The 18,045-nt window shown below is 49.8% G+C and overlaps 1 protein-coding gene across 1 annotated transcript; it reads left to right on the plus strand.

The window, feature by feature from the left end:
• The first annotated feature begins 10,930 nt into the window (after nucleotides 1-10,930).
• RPP25 (ribonuclease P and MRP subunit p25) lies at nucleotides 10,931-15,528 on the plus strand. Its single transcript, XM_058737024.1, has one exon. It carries the CDS (start codon nucleotides 11,403-11,405, stop codon nucleotides 12,042-12,044), a length of 642 nt encoding a protein of 213 aa, XP_058593007.1. The 5' UTR covers nucleotides 10,931-11,402; the 3' UTR covers nucleotides 12,045-15,528.
• Nucleotides 15,529-18,045: the final 2,517 nt, after the last annotated feature.

Genomic DNA, 18,045 nt, shown 5'->3' on the forward strand with positions numbered 1-18,045 from the left:
GTGTGACACCCAGGGCTAGGTCGTAAAACACAGTATGATTTATGCCTGGTTGTCTCTCTGTCATTGCATGCTCCAAACTAATCCAAGCAGAAAGACCACATGGAGAGACCCACGGAGATCTGAGGCTTTCAGCTGACAGCCAGCAAGAACAGACAAGCCAGTGAACAAACTTTCAGATTATTTCAGTCCCCAGCCTTCAAGTCCTCCAGCTGAAGCTCCAGACATCATGGAAAAGACAGGGCATCCTCACTATGCCCTGTCTAAATTCCTAAGCATAACAAATGATTGTTTTACACAACTGAATTTTGGGTAATTGTTATTCAGCAACTGATAACTAGAACAGAGGGCTCTTGGCATTCTGTGTGACCTTTCCAAATTACTAATATAATCAATATAGGCCTGATTAAAATCCTGCAATGATTGGGTCGCCTGGATGGCTCAGTCGGTTGAGTGTCTCAATTCAGCCGAGGTCATGACCTCACGGTTCATGAGTCTGAGCCCCACATTGGTCTCTGTGCTGACAGCACAGAGCCTGGAGCCTGCTTCAGATTCTGTCTCCCTCTCTCTCTGACCCTCCCCTATTCACATTCTCTCTCGTGCACACGCAAAAATAAATAAACATTAAAAAAAATTTTTTTTTAATCCTGCAATGATGTAGCAGGCTAAAGTCAAAGGTGGTGAGCCCACTAAGGTATTAGAAAAGATGTCAGCGATCACTTGGCCTTCTTCCCACCAGGTTATGACTGGGCAGCTCTGGGATTCAGGCTAATAAATGGAAGCAGTCCCAAAGCAGGGTAATAAGAAGTAGTAATTGTCTGGCATGGGCAGTGCCTAGTTCCTGACATTCTTCTCCTCCAAGGAACACAGGCCACATAAACACAAGAGAAAACTAAGGGTCTCCTTCCCAGGTTATTCTCACCCCTTCTTCTAGCCATTAAAAAGCTCTTGGTTGGGGCGCCTGGGTGGCTCAGTCGGTTGAGTGTCCGACTTCGGCTCAGGTCATGATCTCACAGCTTGTGAGTTCGAGCCCCGCGTTGGGCTCTGTGCTGACAGCTCAGAGTCTGGAGCCTGCTTCTGCTTCTGTGTCTCCCTCTCTCTCTGCCCCTAACCCACTCGCATTCTGTCTCTGTCAAAAATAAATAAACATTTAAAAAAAAATTAAAAAAAAAAAGCTCTTGGTCATGGGGAGCCTGGGTGGCTCAGTCGGTTCAGTGTCCGACTTCGACTCAGGTCATGATCTCGGTTTGAGCCCCGCCTTGGGCTCTGTGCTGACAGCTCAGAGCCTGGAGCCTGCTTTGGATTCTGTCTGTCTGTCTCTCTCTCTCTCTCTCTCTCTCTGCCCCTCCCCCACTCACACTCTGTCTCTCTCTCTGTCTCAAAAATAAATAAACATTAAAAAATTTGTTTAAAAATTAAAAAAAAAAAAAAAGTTCTTGGTCATGAAGAACTTCCAGGTGAATTCCTTAAAAGTTTCAAGTAGAAATTGCAACTGGGGGCCACACAGACCTGCATGAGGTCTTGTTTTAAAGCATGAGTTAGTTGATGTGGTAGACTGTCCATAGAATGGCTGCTATCTCCCCTGCCTGTACTACAGGTCAGGCCTTCCACTGAGAGGTGCAGTTTATTTCCCTACTGCTAGAATCCAGGCTGGACATTTATCTTGGTTTGACTAACAGAATGCAGGGAAAGTAATACTGTGTGACTTTGAGGCCGAGGCCAGGGAGGCATTGCAGCCCCCATTTTCATCTTTTGGGGTCAAGCCACTTAAGAAATACACCTGGGACAATATGGAGAGAAGTTCAGCCAGCACCCCAGCCATTCCAACCAGTCCACCTTAGGCACCAGACATGTGAGGGAAGCCACACTGAGTATTTTAGCCCCAGTCAAGTTCCCTGTTGAATACAAAGGAGTGAATGACCCCAGGATGTGGTACAGAAGAAATGTTCAGCAGAGTCCAGTCAAACTACATAAGCATTAAAAATAATGGAGCACCTGGGTGGCTCAGTTGGTTGAGCTTCTCTCTCTTTTTTTTTTTTTATGTCTATTTATTTATTTTGAGAGAGAGAGAGTGAAAGAGAGCAGGAAAGTGTGTGCATGAGCGGAGGAGGGGGAGAGAGAGAGGGAGAGAGACAATCTCAAGCAGGCTCCATGATTTTAGCATAGAGCTCGACGTGGGGCTCGATCTCATGAACCATAAGAACCATGAGATCAAGAGTCGGACACTCAACATTAAATACTCAGGCAACAACAGATGTTGGTGAGGATGCAGAGAAAGAGGATCTCTTTTGCACTGCTGGTGGGAACACAAACTGGTGCAGCCACTCTGGAAAACAGTATGGAGGTTCCTCAAAAAATTAAAACAAGAACTACCCTACAACCCAGCAATTGCACTACTAGGTATTTATCCAAGGGATACAGGTGTGCTGTTTCGAAGAGGCAATGTTTATAGCAGCACTATCAACAATGGCCAAAGTATGAAAGGGCTCAAATGTCCATCGATAGATGAATGGATAAAGAAGATGTGGCATATATATACAATGGAGTATTACTCGGCAATCAAAAAGAATGAAATCTTGCCATTTGCAACTACATGGATGGAACTGGAGGGTATTATGCTAAGCAAAATTAGTCAGAGAAAGACAAATGTCATATGACTTCACTCATACGAGCACTTTAAGACACAGAACAGATGAACATAAGAGAAGGGAAGCAAAAATAATATAAAAACAGGGAGGGGGACAAAAACATAAGAGACTCTTAAATATGGAGAACAAACAGAGGGTTACTGGAGGGGTTGTGGGAGAGGGAATGGGTTAAATGGGGAAGGGGCATTAAGGAATCCACTCCTGAAATCACTGTTGCACTATATGCTAACTAACTTGGATGTAAATTTAAAAAAAAACAAATTATAAAATTAAAAAAAATCATCTCTCACTGCAGTTTAAACCATTCATACATAAGATGAAAAACTATATCTTTTTCATCTTATGTATCCTTAGCATCAAAAGGGCACAATAAAACCATTTAAACTGTTAAAAAATATATTATCTCAAATGAAAAAAAAGAGATAGAGAGTCGGTCACTCAACTGACTGAGCCACTCGGGAGCCCCAAGCGTGGGACTCTTGGTTTCAGCTAGGGTCATGATCCCAAGGACGGACCCTCCTGTGTTGGACTCTGCCCTGAGCATGGAGCCTGCTTAAGATTTGTTCTCTCTAGGGGTGCCTGGGTGGCTCAGTTGGTTGGGTGTCTGACTTTGGCTCAGGTCCGTGAGTTTGAGCCCTACATCGGGCTCTGTGCTGGCAGCTTGGAGCCTGGAGCCTGGAGCCTGCTTCGGATTCTGTGTCTCTCTCTCTGCCCCTCTCCCACTCGCACTCTGTCTGTCTCTCTCAAAAATAAATAAACATTAAAATAAATTTAAAAAAAAGATTTTCTCTCTCCCTCTCTAAAAAAAAAAAATAATAATTAAATTAAATTAAAAGAAATAATAAATTATTATTTTTAGCCATGAAGTTTTAAGGTGATTTGCTACCCAGAAATAGGGAGCTGAAACAGGTTGATAACATTTTGGGACATGAAACTGTAACACAAAAACATGAAATTTTTTACCGTGTTTTTTTATTTTTTTAATTTTTTAATGTTTATTTTTGAGAGAGAGAGACACAGAGTGGGAGTGGGGGAGGGTCAGACACGCAGCTTGAACTCACGAACTGGTGAGTTCAGACCTAAGCCAAAGTCAAACGCTTAACCGTGTGAGCCACCCAGGTGCCCCTTAACTTGGTTTTTTTGAAAACACTTGGACTTCAGGGCAGAAAGTGTGCACCCCCAACCCACAGTGAAGATATGTGGGCACAAAAGACAAGTAATTCAGGGGCACCTGTGTGGCTCAGTCACTTAAGCATCCAAGACTTTGGTTCAGGTCATGATCTCACGGTCCATGAGTTTGAGCCCCACATCAGGCTCTGTGCTGACAGCTCAGAGTCTGAAGCCTACTTCAGATTCTGTGTCTCCCTCTCTCTATCCTTCCCCAGCATGTGCTCTGTCTCTCTCTCAAAAATAAATAAACATTTAAAAATTAAAAAAAAAAAAAAAAAAAAAGACAAGTACTTCAGAGATCTGTCTGTCCTCATGACTTCTCCTGGAGGGCAGAAATGACAGGGGCTAGTGACATCCACTCCTAACTCTATTACCTTTCCTGAGGCAGGTTCACCAGGAAGGTCATTAATCAGCAAATACACATTATTTCTAGGCAGAGAGAGTTCTTCCAGAAATTCTGCAAACAAAATATGCTCTTTCCCTTGTTGAAATATATACAATTAATCTTCCGGGACAGTATGTACAGGGCACCTTGTGACTTACTTCAGAACAATAGACAGCAGGCACACTTGGTTAACTTCATCTTCTGCTCAAGAGAAGGAAAGACAAAATTAATTACCTGGTGAGAACAGGGAACCCTCATGGCCATCAAGGGACTTGACCAGGTAGCTCCCTGAACTGGAAGGAGCCCCAATTCATCCAGCTTGATTTGGGGGCTCTGTTCTAGGCTGGTAGGACAGGGGGATGGGGTGACAAGGTGTCATGTAGAAAGAGCTGTTTCTATTCTCACCACCACGGAGAGGAAGGGGGCAATTGTCAGGAAGAGAGGTGACCCAGGGAAGAGAGAACTGTTTCCTGGCTCCTTCCCAGTGCTCCAGACCCTAGATGTCTCTACAGCAACAAAATGACATCGTTTTTCATAAGCCTGACTCCAACAGGATATGATGGGAGAAGGGCTCTCTATATGTAGCATGCAAAAAAGCTGATGCAGTCACTCCCCACTGAAATGAAGCCAAAGCGTTCAATCACACACAAGCCAAATAAAACCACTGGGCCTGCGTTCCTGCCTGTCAACAGCTGGGGCCCAACAGTCCTGGCTGCCCCTGGTGGCTACCATTTTGTTCTGCCTCTCTCTCTCTTTTTTTTTTTTTTATCACACCTTCTGTTTGCCTACAAGCTTTATTGCTCAGTAGCTGAGTGTTTGGGCAAGGGATTTAGCCTGTCTCTGAAAAGCAGGAGTGATGATCTCATGGTAGTATTGGGAGGATAACCCGACAATTCCAGGAGGTAAGTACTACTACCACCAACATCGCCATTTCCATTTAACAGGGAAGGAAACTGAGGCACAGGGAGGTTCCAAACTTGACCAAGGGCACAGCTAGCAAGTGGCAGAGCTGGGGATTCAAACCCAGGGAATGGGCTCCAGAGTCTATGCCCTGAACCGCTGCACTAGCTGCATCTGCGTGTCAGATGAGCAAGCATTTTGCAATTTGTAGAAAAATTCACACCCCTGAAGTGTATCCCTGAAGGACAGTTTTAATTCTAGTAAGGCATAAACTAAGAACCTCCAGGTTGGAGGAGGAAGAGCAGCCTTGGTGCCCCCATCCCAGGCAAGCGCTGGCAGAGCAGAACCGTGCCCGGGGGTTCCAGGAACTTCGTTATGGATAACTAGGATGCCTAAAGCTGATGGCTTTCAGCCCTGCTGCCCTTCCTCCTGCAGGGGGCCAAGTGCCATGGTCAAGGACAGATTCTGGAGCCAGGCTGTCTGACTCTGGATCTGGTTCTACCTTACTTATGACATGGGTAGCGGCTACTGCATAGTGTTGCTTGTACGAAACGAGTTAGTACGTGGTAAGTGCACAGTACGGTGTGGGGCACGCCGTAAGTGCTAAGTAAATGTCGGCTATTATTGGTAACTGTTCCCTCACCTTATCAGCTCTCTACCTTCCTCTACCCCCAAGGTTCTCAAGCAACCTGTTTCTTTGGTTTAGGGTCAATTCCCCCCTTAGAAGTATAATCTTCTCTTCTGAGGGTAAAGCTGCTCCAAAGGTGTAAGCAATAATGGGGATTTCAGGGATCACTGCAGGCTCTTGGGAAGTCTTTTAGGGACCAGCACTCACTCTCCTGGGAACTCTTAACTTTGCCCAGGTGAGTGGCTTTATACACTTTCCTCTGGAGTCTGGAAGGAAGATGGGGAGCGGGGGGTAGTGGCAGCACCCAACTTTTGGAAAGATGGGGAAACAGCTCTGTTGGTTTTTTGCTTCTCCTTCCCCCTCCTACACTCCCATCTCCTCACTTATTCTAGGCCCCACATATTCCCTCTCCTCGTCTTCCTCTTGGGACTCAGGTGTCTTGGCCTGATGCTAGGAAAGCGACTGAATTTCATGCAAGGTTGATGGTTCACTGGGTCTGAATCACTCCTATTCTCTGTCTGTAGGGCCAGAGCCAGCACAGAAGGAGCAGCCTGAAGGCAGAGGCTTGGCTGTTGTTGGAACTCCTAGGCTGTCGTGGCTGGCCCAAGGGCAAAAGCAATAACTAGAGATGAGACATCTTAAGGAAGCTGGGCTGGGCTGGGCTGGGCTGGGCTTAGGGAGACAGAGATGGGAAGCTGGAATTAGAGCATTGCCCTAGGGCTTGAGACTCATTTTATTTTTATTTTAAAAAAAAATTTTTTTTCAACGTTTTTTATTTATTTTTGGGACAGAGAGAGACAGAGCATGAACGGGGGAGGGGCAGAGAGAGAGGGAGACACAGAATCGGAAACAGGCTCCAGGCTCCGAGCCGTCAGCCCAGAGCCTGACGCGGGGCTCGAACTCACGGACCGCGAGATCGTGACCTGGCTGAAGTCGGACGCTTAACCGACTGCGCCACCCAGGCGCCCCAAGAGACTCATTTTAGAGAAGAGGAACCCAGCCTGGGCAGGGACTCCTCCAAGGAGGAGCCCTCTAGCGAGATCTCTCTCAGGCCAAGTTCCCCTCCAGGCTTCTTTGCCTAGCCACGTTAAATTTGCAAAGAGCTCTGATAGCTATAATCCTATGCATCCTTCAGGAGAGCCCTCTAAAGTGGCGGCTGCTCTTGTGCTCATGACCAAAGTCTTGAAAACGATCTTAGAAAAGTTGTCACGCATGCACCCATTTAGCAAAATTTATTAAGTGCTCTCTGTATGCCAGGAAATAAATTCGGCTTTCCTGATTTAAGGTCTTGCCACATATTTGCTTCAATATATTGATTCCTAATTGCCCCTCCTCCTAAATTTGCCTCCCAAACACCCCCTTTCTGCTGTGGCTTTGAAGTATCTACAAATTTTTTGACACTGCTCCCTTCAAGAAGTAAAACCTAATTTCTCTTCAGAGGAAGCTGGGCTACAAAAGGCACTGTGGCTTCCTGCTCATTCCCCCTCTCTCTGATTACTTGTTCTGGGGGAAGCCCACTGATATGTAATGAGCACATCTATGGAGACATCCAATGTGATAAGGAACTGAGACCTCTAATCAACATGTGAGTAAGCAGGGGAGATCTGCCAGACCTGGCCAACATCTTGGTTGCAATCTCAGGAAAGGTCCTGAGCTAGAACCACCCCCCCCCCCCCACAAGCTGCCCTTGGATCTCTAGCTCTCAATAACTGTGTAAGATGTGAATGTTTTTGTTTCAACCTGCTGAGTTTGGGGGGTAATTTTTTATGCAGCAATAGATAACCAATATATCTTCCTCACTGTAGGAACCCCCACTTTCCCCAAAACCAACTCATACCTTTCCCAAGCGGCTCAAATCATTTAAGTTTCCTTTCCTCTTACACTTAGGTGAGGTAGTAAAGTGAGTCAGCAAACCCTGCATTCAAATACCTGTGGCTGCTGCTTTTTAGCTGCGGTGCATTGGGCAAAGTTACTTAACCTCTCTGTGCCTCAGTTTCCATATCTGTCAAACAATGATGAAAAGGAAGATTATAAAGACTGAATCAGGGAATAGATCTGTGAGAATACTTGGCCCAATGTTGGATATTTGGTAGGCACCTGATAAATCTGAGCTCCCTCTGGCCCCCTTCTAATCTTCCAGTTCCTGACCCCTTTGCATGTTCCCAAGTCCTTGCCCACAGAGGCTGGGACTAGGACCAGCAGCTTTAGGAGCTCCCCATTCTCTTCCTGCCTTTGGAGACAGAAGAGGAGGAGACCTGTCCTGAGCCTGGGGGTTTCTCCCAGTCTTGGGGTGAGAAGAGACTTGTCCACAGGCAGGATGTACAGCTGGAAAGGCCCTTTTGCAGAGCAGGGGCTCCAGCCTAACCACCCCATCAGGTCCTCTAAGGATGAAAGGAGTCTACGGTGCCACTAACTAGGCCCTAACATATTAGGAAAACTGCTCTTACCAAGGCTTTGCCCATTTTCCCTTCCTTTCAGCAGCTTTCTCCCCACCTTTAAAAATTTTAATTTACCTTAATCTCAAATAATATATGAAAAATATTAGCCAACATTTCCCAAGAATTTACCAGCTAAGTTTCTAAGATGTTATGTGTCTCCCAACCAGTTTATGAGGCAGGTTCCTATGTTAGCCCCATTTCACAGTTGAGAAAACCAAGGCATAGGAGTTAAGTAAATAGCCCAAGGTCACATAGAGGCAAAAAGAAGCTAAACGAAGCTCAGACTCCAAGGTCAGTACCTCGTTTACACAGGCTGTTCCAAGGCTCTGCTTAATTCTGTATTCATATTTAGCAGTGCTTTTCTTAAAGAGGCTCACAAAATCTGGATGCTGCCTCAGAGGCAACAGATGCAGTATGCTCTTTTCTTAAAGATATTTTAAAAATACATTTACATCTACAAACACATATGGAAATAGATCCCCTCCACCCCTCCGCCGCGCGCTTTAAAAAAAAAAAAAAAATACTTATGGTCCTACCCAGCTCTTTTAACTGAAAGCCTTGACCGTCTTTCCGTTTCTAACCCTCGCGGGGTATGCGCCACAGAAACGCACAGATATTTGCTCACCTTCCCAGAGTTCAGCCCTCTACTCCTCTACCAACCGCGTTCGCCCCTTCTTCGGGGTTCCTGGCCGCCTCCCCGCGTGTTCTGCCTTCGTCCGGCTCCTCGTCCCCGTTTGCTCTCTCACATCACCCCCTCCCTCGTATCCTCGCCACCTCCCCTCCGTCCCCCTCCCTAGCTGCCCGAGCATTTCTCCCCTCTTCCAGCCTCGCGCGGGTACATCACCGCCCGTTTTTTACACCCCCATTGACCCCTCTCTCGCCCCCGCTTCTTCCCGGCCAATCTCCCTCACCCTTACTCACAGTTCCCCCACGCCTGACCCCTCCCACTTCCACCCCTCCAGCCCAGCCACCCTGTCGCCCAGCAGGAGCGCGCAGCCGGCAGGCTAGGACGCGCGCTGACAGGGTAGTGAATGGCTTCAGCGGTAATTAGCGACCCGGCGGCTAATCACGATGTACATTTACATTTTAAGTGCTGCAGAGGAAGCGGGGAAGGGGAGGAGCCCCGGAGGGAATGCGGGCCTGTTTGGCGCTCTCCCTTCGCTGGGGAGCGAAGTGAATCCGAGTCTTTTACAGCTGGCAGTAGTAGAAGGGGGAGAAGGGTGCTTTCGAGGGCCAACCCAAGCGGACGCAGAACAACCGCGGGCTAACCCGACGCAAACCCGGAACTCCTAGGCCCCTTCCTCTAAATTGCAGACCCTGCCTGTATCCCCTCCAAGTGAAAGTTCAGCCTAGGCTTGCATACTCCTGCGCAAGGAGTGCTCGCTTCTTCCCTAACCAGCCCGTTCTAACGTAGATTTCACCCGTTCCAGGACTTTCTTCCAGGCCTAGCCGAAATTGCTGTCTGAGGTTCCCTGCGCCCCGCCACTCGCTGCAGTCTTTGTGTTCTATCGAGGCTGCCGTGCCCTTTGTGGGGCTCGCGGGAGCTGGGGCACAGCTGAAGTCCCGGTTCCAAGTGGAAGGCGACCCCGAGAGCTCCTGAGCCCAGCGTGCAATCAGGAGATCCAGGCCAGAGTCGGTCACTCATACGTTGGGGCGCAAAGGTCCACTAGCTCCAGCCACTCCCCTAAGGGGCGAAAATGGGGTCAACCGGGTTCTGAACAGCAGGGCCGAGAGCTAGGACATACAAGATGACGAGGAGATGAGAACAGCTGTGAGAAGGTTGGAGACCCTGGCAGCTCCGTCTCAAGACTGGGACCCAGCTGCCCCCAGGCACCGTCAAGCCGCCCTCACTTTGAGGTTTCCCGCCCGCCGCAGCTCTCCGGGAACCTCCCCGCCACGCCCGGCGGTCGTACCCCCTACCCGGATCAGGTCTGCGCCGCTTTATCTGACTGTGCGCGTGAGCGAGGGGGTGTAAGGGTGAAGGGCAAGGCCCTAGGGCACTTCTAGGGAGGGTCCAGCTCCTTTTAACTCCCCTCCCATCACGAGTCCTTCAATCCCAGCCTCACCTCTCACTGTCCACCTCTCCAGGTAGGAGGTCGGGCCACCCTCCCGGTCCTGTGGAGTTCCCAGAGAAGGACACCCAGTAGTTTCATAACGCCCCCGAGGCTTCCCACCTTTCTTCTCCCTCTCAAAACGTGCCTTCATCCAGCCTCCTTTTTGAAAAAGGACCCCACTGGGTCTCAGGCTAACAACGAGTACCACCTGGGAAGAAGGGGGTTCCACATTACCAGGGAACAGTGCCTGTTTTACCCTAAAACCTGCAGCTTTAATAGTAGACGTTGCGTGGGTGGAGGGAGCTTAACTCCTCTTGATAAGGTCTCTCCTTGTTCTCTTCCCATTCGCCTCAGGGTCAGCCTGGCCTGGAGCCTCACCCCCTCGGCCCAGGAGTGTACTGGGGTTCGGGAGCCTCCAGCTCCGGTCAGGCGCGGCGAGCTCAGACCCCATTCTCTGGCCGCACTGAGAGTACCACGCCGCGACGTAGTCGTCCGAGGGCGGCACGGGGCGCAGCGGCAGCCAGCGCCTCCGCACTCTGCTGACCGTGCACAGGCTGTCCTTGAGGCGAAAAGAGCGGCTCCGGCGCGGGAGGGAAGGAGTTGGGGGGGGGGGGGGGGGAAAGAGGCCCCAGCAGGCCTCTCGGAAATCCCTCCTTGAGAGGGGACAAGGGGCGGCCTTCAGTTGGGACGCGCAAGGGCTCGGGGACCGGCTTGAAGCGGCTTTTGCATCGCAAACGCAGTTTTTATTTAGGTTGTCCGTTTATGAGGGTTGGCTTAGGGAGGGCACTGGCGATTATGGGGGAACTTCCTCTGGCAAGTCACCCCCTGGCGCTGCCATTACACCTACCGGTGCGCACCGCTCCCACGCCCCAGTGTCTGGACTCGACTGGATCCTGGAGGCGGGAGAGGCTAGGACGCAGGCGGGCCGAGCCGAGTTAGAGGCGGGGCCTGGCGGCAGGGGCGGGGGCTTCCAGGCTCCTAGGCGGGGCCTCAGCTAAAGGCGCGGAGCACCGCGCGCCTAGAGCGCGGCGTAGAGCAGCGCCCACTGGAGAGAAGTCGGAGGCGAGGATCGCGCCGTCCCACCCCACCCAACAGCGTCCACGCCGCTCCCGCACCCTTACCCCTGCCGGCCCTTGCCGGGCGCGACCGGCGGCCATGCAGCCCCGAGGCTGAGGCGGCCCCATGGCGAAGCCCGCGTCCCCGCGGTCCGGGCAACGACGGCGCATGGAGAACTTCCGTAAGGTGCGCTCGGAGGAGGCGCCGGTGGGGGGCGGGGCCGAGGGGGGCGGCGCGGCCCCCGGCCCTTTCGCGGACCTGGCGCCTGGAGCCGTGCACATGAGGGTCAAAGAGGGCAGCAAGATCCGGAACCTGCTGGCTTTCGCCACCGCCAGCATGGCGCAGCCAGCCACGCGCGCCATCGTCTTCAGCGGCTGCGGTCGGGCCACCACCAAGACCGTCACGTGCGCAGAGATCCTCAAGCGCCGCCTGGCGGGCCTGCATCAGGTCACGCGGCTGCGCTACCGGAGCGTGCGCGAGGTGTGGCAGAGCCTCCCGCCGGGGCCCACACCGGGTCAGGAGCCTGGTGAGCCGGCCGCCAGTCTCAGTGTACTTAAGAACGTGCCCAGCCTCGCCATCCTACTTTCCAAGGATGCACTGGATCCCTGCCAACCCGGCTATCAGCCCCCGAACTCCCATCCTGCACCCTCGTCCCAGCCAACTGCACCGACGTCCAAGAGGAGCCTAGGGGAACCCGCAGCTGGAGAAGGCTCTGCGAAGCGGTCACAACCTGAGCCAAGTGCTACGGAAGAGGACCAGACGGCCTGAGAACTCGTGGGTCTGGGCCACCTACACCGGCTGGGTCTCACCCGCAGCGCCTCGACCTTGAGACATATCTTCAGCTTTTTACGCCTCGGTGCTCTGGACACAGCTCCTCAGACTGTCAGCGTGGAGCACAAGGCAACAAGAGAGGGACCCTAGGGAAGCTTCGTGGGTGGTTGCTTCTCTACTTGTGTTGCCTGAAGACGCAGAACTCCCACCTTCAGCTTTTCTGAGCCATACTAGGACCTTCTTGGAGGGGGGGCGAAGGTGGGTAGTGGTGGGCAGTGGGACTCTTGAGCCTTGCTCAAGACCCCCAAGGGTTAAAGGCATCCAGTATTCATGCGGGGGGCTGGAGTGTGGAAGCCCGGGAAAGCTCTTGGAATCATCTTCATTGGTGGCTAAGGGCCAAGGGTGAGAAGGCAACTGCTGGAGGGCAGGGGAGTCTGAGTTGGGGGGGAGTGTATTCTGCACGTCCCCTGGGACACCACTCCCTTCTAGTTTTCCTTACCCTGCTCTTAAGGAGCATCCTGAGATCATACTGCAGGAGTGCCTCCATGGATGGACTCTAGCTCTTTTAACACCCCCTCCCCGCCCCTTCCCCACTGGCCCAGAGGGAGAGACCCAGCACAGAAGTCTATGCCTACTCCCTGAATCTCACAGCTGGAGTCCTGCTTCCAATAAAACAAAAACAAAAAATGGCTCTGGCCCCAGGTTTTTTCCTTATCACTTAACCTAGGTGGAGGCTGTTTTGGCCTGCCCCCCTGTGTCTCAGTCCCCACCAGCCTGGAGTCCTTGGCCTTTGGAGTCTTCAGGGTCAGGCACAGAGACTGGATCGCCTCAAAATGGAGCAAGAGGTACATTGTCCAGTTTCTGGCTTCTCCCTCTCCCAGCCTTCCCTGGCTGGCTCTAGCCTCAGGGGCCTGTGGCCAGAAGGGGGCCTTTGTCCCTTGATGCATTACCTCTGAGGGTTGATGCATTACCACATTGCTTTTCTGAGAAGGGGAGGAAGGCAAGCACCAATGAACTCTCCTGAGGGTCACTGCCAAGGGACGCATACCCCACTGGGTTCCCTAAACCCGCAGCCTCCTGCCAATTGACAGCCTTATCCAGAAAGCTGGCACAAAACCCCTCATCGCCATCGGTAGGATCTCCCCTTCACTGCTCTCTCTCTCAGAAAGGACAGCACACCCTTGGGAGAGGGGGAGGAGTGAGGGTGAGGAGAAAGAATGAGCACAAATCCACTGCTGGAAATTACTATTCAGCAGAGAAGCTGGAACTTGGGCTGTGAATCACTGCAGGCTCCCTGATAAGCTGCTGCCTCCAGCCCTGCACAGCTGTCTGTTGAGAGATAACAGCCTCATAAGCCATTCTGCCCAACTCATAGTTGGGTGGGGGGTGGGGTGCTGTGTACAGAAGGACTCTAGCAGGTGAGGGTGGGGGCGGCACAGAGCTCCAGGATCTCAGAAACAGACCCTACCACGTGCAACTCAACACCACCTCTGGAAAAGAGATGGGGAGAATGTAAGTCACTTCGCTGGCAGAATCCTGAATAAATTCTTCCGGTTACAAGAGGTGAGTTTCTGCAGCTGAGAGGAGGGGCTCTTCAGGGAGTTGTCCCCCACCTATATTTCTCCTTGAGCTTTGGATCAGTGAGCCCTGTCATCTAGACTCTGGCACGGTTTACCCTCCCCAATTTCTTGTTCTTGATGAGTCCCTGGGAAAGGCCAAGGGGTTTATGTGTACTTGTCTGACCCTCTCACAGGTGGTCCAAGAAAGCTGGAAAAAATGTACTATCCTGCCAGCTAAGGTGCCCTGGGCTGGTCCTGGGCTTTGTGCCTCTAAAGGAAATGATAAAACTTGGAAGAGGCCCTGCATGGTAGAAGCTTACAGAAGACTGGTCTTGGTTCTGGAAAAGGGCCAACTTTCCAAAACCAGTATCTGAAGTCCTGATTGCCAGGTCACCAAGACTATGCAAGCAGAGGCTTGTCCGGGAGGGGAGGCTGCAGAGGCTTTCTTTTTTTGATGGCAAGGATCAGCGAAGTCCCTTTCCTGCCTAGAAACTCATCCTGTGGCATGGGGAGAGGGGCTTGTTTCCCCACCTTTAGGGCATTAACCTGCCCTGATGGTGGGCTGAGCTGCCCCCCATACCAGAAGCAAGTAATGAAACACTTTCTTTTCTGCACCCCCACTCCACCCCAGCACATTCAGTTCCCAAGCTTTTGATAGGTGCTTATGGGTGCCAGTGGAACCCAGCACCCATGAGCACCCCATCCCCGCCTTACTGATCCTCTGGCCCTGCTGACCCAGGAGCAGGCTCCAAAGGAAGGTGACAGATATGCATATACACCCCCCCCCCCCCCACAAGACTGAGGTGGGAACCTGAGAAGTGCTGGAATAAGGGGGGAGTGGCTACAGGAGCATTTCAGAGATGGCTCCCTGACTTGTGGCAGAACCGGAGGGAGCAGAAGCTCCTCTGAAAGACCCCATCTTTCCAACAGTGACTTCTATCCAGGAGCTTCCTGGGCCCTGGCTTGGGGCAGTTGGAGCTAGGGGTGGCAGTGAAGTCTCACATCCACAACATCGTCAGGTCACACAGTCAAAATCCATTTGGGAACATAAATGTATATAATACAAGGACGGAGCATGTGGTCAATGGGCAGTGGACCTCCAGCTGGGCATTAAGGGACTTCATTATTGTTGTACCAGATCCCAGTCTAGGCACAGGGTGGGGCTAGGGCAGGGGGCTAGGGGAAAGAATCACAGTAAAATCAGACATTATTCCTGCCTCGAGGACGTCCCAGTTAGTGGAAAGAAAGAAAAGAAAGTTATAACACAATGCAATGGTAGTGGGAGAAGGTGGGAGCTCTGAGAAGGGGCGCTTAATGCACCCACAGGTGCTGATGCAGCTGGTTCCCCAAGAACCAGAGGAGTTAGCCAGCTGAGTAGGACTAGTCTGGCAATTCCAGGCAGAGCACAGAGGTGATGCTCTGTCTCGTGTTGAGGCAGCCACAAGGATCTGAAGGATACAAGTATCTGAAGGATATCTGGTTTTGTTTGACATCTGCTGATTATCATAGATATTGTGGGTTGAAGTGTGTCTCCCCCGCCACCCCCAAAAGATATTTTGAAGCCCTAATCCTGGTACCTGCGAATGTGACTATTTGGAAATGGGTCCTTACAGATGTAATTAATATGTAAGAAGGGGTCATACTGAAGTAGGATGGGTCTTTAATCCAATATGACTGGTGTCCTTATAAAAAGAGACAGACATGCAGAGAGAAAAACATCTGAAGACGTAGTCAAAGATTGGAGTTACACAGCTGCAAGCCAAGGAATGCTGAGGATTGCCCACAAACAATAGAAGCTAAGAAAAATGCATGGAAGATTCTTCCCTGGATCCTTCAGAGAGAGCATGGTCCTGCCGACAACTTGATTTTGGACTTCTAGCTTCCAGAACTATGAGAGAATAAATTTCTGTTGTTTCAAGTCACCCTGTCTGTGGTAGTTTGTTACAGCAGACTTAGGAATCAAACACAATAGGTATTCTCACCATATCCAGTGGAAACAGGGAAGAGGAATGTAGGGTGTTTGCCAAGGTCCTTGCTATCAGAATTCCCAGTCCTGCGTGGAGAGAGGCTCTCTATTCTGCAGGCCTGTGCTAGCAAATGTAATGCCTAGTGTCATATAGAACATACCATAGGCTTTGGAGAAAGTCAAGTTGACTGTGATTTTGGGCAACTTAATTCTTCACTGAGCCTCAGCTTTCTCCTCTGCAAAATGGGCCAGATTGCTGTGGGATAAAGGATATAATAATACCTTGCTTCCCAACCATGGTTCATCATCAGAATCACCTAAGGAAATTGTTGAAAAAATACAGAATGCCTGGGCTGAACTCCAAACCAACAGGGTCAGAATCTCCTACAAAGGACCTGGAAATAGGCATTGTAATAAGATCTTCATATGATTTTTGATGGTTAATCAGGGTTGACTATTCCCTGAGCTAAAATGTAGAGAACAGCACTCACTGGTAGGAGAGACACGAAATTAAATCCTGTTTCTTTCCCTTCACATTCAGCCACAGTTTGAACCCTTTTCTGGGGAGAGAAACTTAACTGTTGAAGAACTGTTGTGAGCTGCCCCCTAGAGGTGGTTCTGGAAAAGAGAGACCAGGCTCAGGGAGCCGGGAGGTGGAGGGAGATCCCTGTTGAAGAGCAGGTAATGAATGGACTCAGAGCACAGGGCTCCCCTGCCCTAGGCCCTGTTTCCCAAAAGGAAACTGAGGGTGTGGGGCCCAGCTCAAACAGCTACAAAGACTGGGGCGCCTGGGTGGCTCAGTCGGTTGAGCGTCCAACTTCAGCTCAGGTCATGATCTCACAGCTCGTGAGTTCGAGCCCCACGTCGGTCTCTGTGCTGACAGCTTGGAGCCTGGAGCCTGCTGTGGATTTTGTGCCTCCCTCTCTCTGCCCCAACCCACTTGCATTCTGTCTCTGTCTCTCTCAAAAATAAACATTAAAAAAAAATTTAAAACAGCTACAAAGACTTATCTCTCTTTGTAAACAAATAAATTATAAGGATGTAGAAAAACTGGAAACCTGCATACGTTGCTGGCGGGAATGCAAAGTAGTACAGGCTACTTTGGAACAATTTGGTAATTCTTCAAAAAGTTAAACACAGAGTTACCACATGACCCATATCATACTACTAGATGTATACCCAAAAGAATTGAAAATATATGTCCATACAAAAACATCACAATGTTTGTACACAATATCCACAGCAGTCTTATTTATAATCGCCAAAAGGTAGAAACAACTCAAATGTCCATAAACTGATGAATGGGTAAACAAAATGTGGTATGTCCACCTAATGGAGTATAATTCTGCGATACTGAGGAATGAGGTACTGATTCATGTTACAACATGGATGAACCTTGAAAACATCATGCTAAGTGAAAGACCCCAGACACAAAAAACCCACATAGCGTCTGATTCTATTTATATGACATGTCCAGAATAGGCAAATCCACAGAGACAGAAGGTAGATTAGTAGTTGCTTAGGATGGGGTTGGTGGGTGCCACTGGGTAGAGAGATTCTTTTGGGGGTAATGAAAATGTTCTGGAATTAGTGACAGTGATAACACAACATAGTGAATAAACTACAACTGAACTGTACACTTCAAAAGGGTGGATCTTGGGGAGCCTGGGTGGCTCAGTTGGGTAAGCATCCAACTCTTGATTTCAGCTCAGGTCATGAACTCACACTTTTGTGAGTTCAAGCCCTGCATCAGGTTCTGTGCACTGACTTCACAGAGCCTGTTTGGGATTCTCCCTCTCTCCCTCTCTCTCTGCCCCTTCCCCACTCATGCTTTCTCTGTCTCTCTCAAAATAAATAAATAAATAAATAAATAAATAAATAAATAAATAAATAAATAAATAAAGGGGGGGTGGTTCTTATGGTATATAAGTTATATCTCAATAAAAATTACATCTGATTATAAAAGTAATATTTTAGGGGGCACCTGGATGGCTCAGTCAGTTAAGCGTTGGACTTTGGTTCAAGTCATGATCTCGTGGTTTGTGGGTTCGAGCCCCACGTTGGGCTCTGGGCTGACAGCTCAGAGCCTGGAGCCTGCTTTGGATCCTGTGTCTCCCTTTCTCTCTCTGTCCCTCCCCGATTTGTGCTCTCCCTCTCTCTCAAAAATAAATAAATAACCATTAAAAAATTTTTAAAGTAATATTTTAGGAAATTACATAATAGAAATAAGTAACTACATTGTGAAAAGTTGCCATTAAAACCTCCTAATGGCAGCCCCACAGGATTACCTTTGAAGGCTATTTCCTTCTGCTACCCCTTCTCCCTGATTCTCAGGTGACCACGGTGGTGTATTTGTCCATATCACCTCCATGTCTTGTTACCCGTATCACAACCTGCCCTGCCCTGGGAAAAGAACTATAATTTTACAATAGGAAAATACTTTTTCTAGTTGCCATTTATTGAGCCCTTATTG

This window comes from Neofelis nebulosa, chromosome 7 (genome assembly GCF_028018385.1).
Source record: "Neofelis nebulosa isolate mNeoNeb1 chromosome 7, mNeoNeb1.pri, whole genome shotgun sequence".
Lineage (NCBI taxonomy): Eukaryota > Metazoa > Chordata > Mammalia > Carnivora > Felidae > Neofelis > Neofelis nebulosa.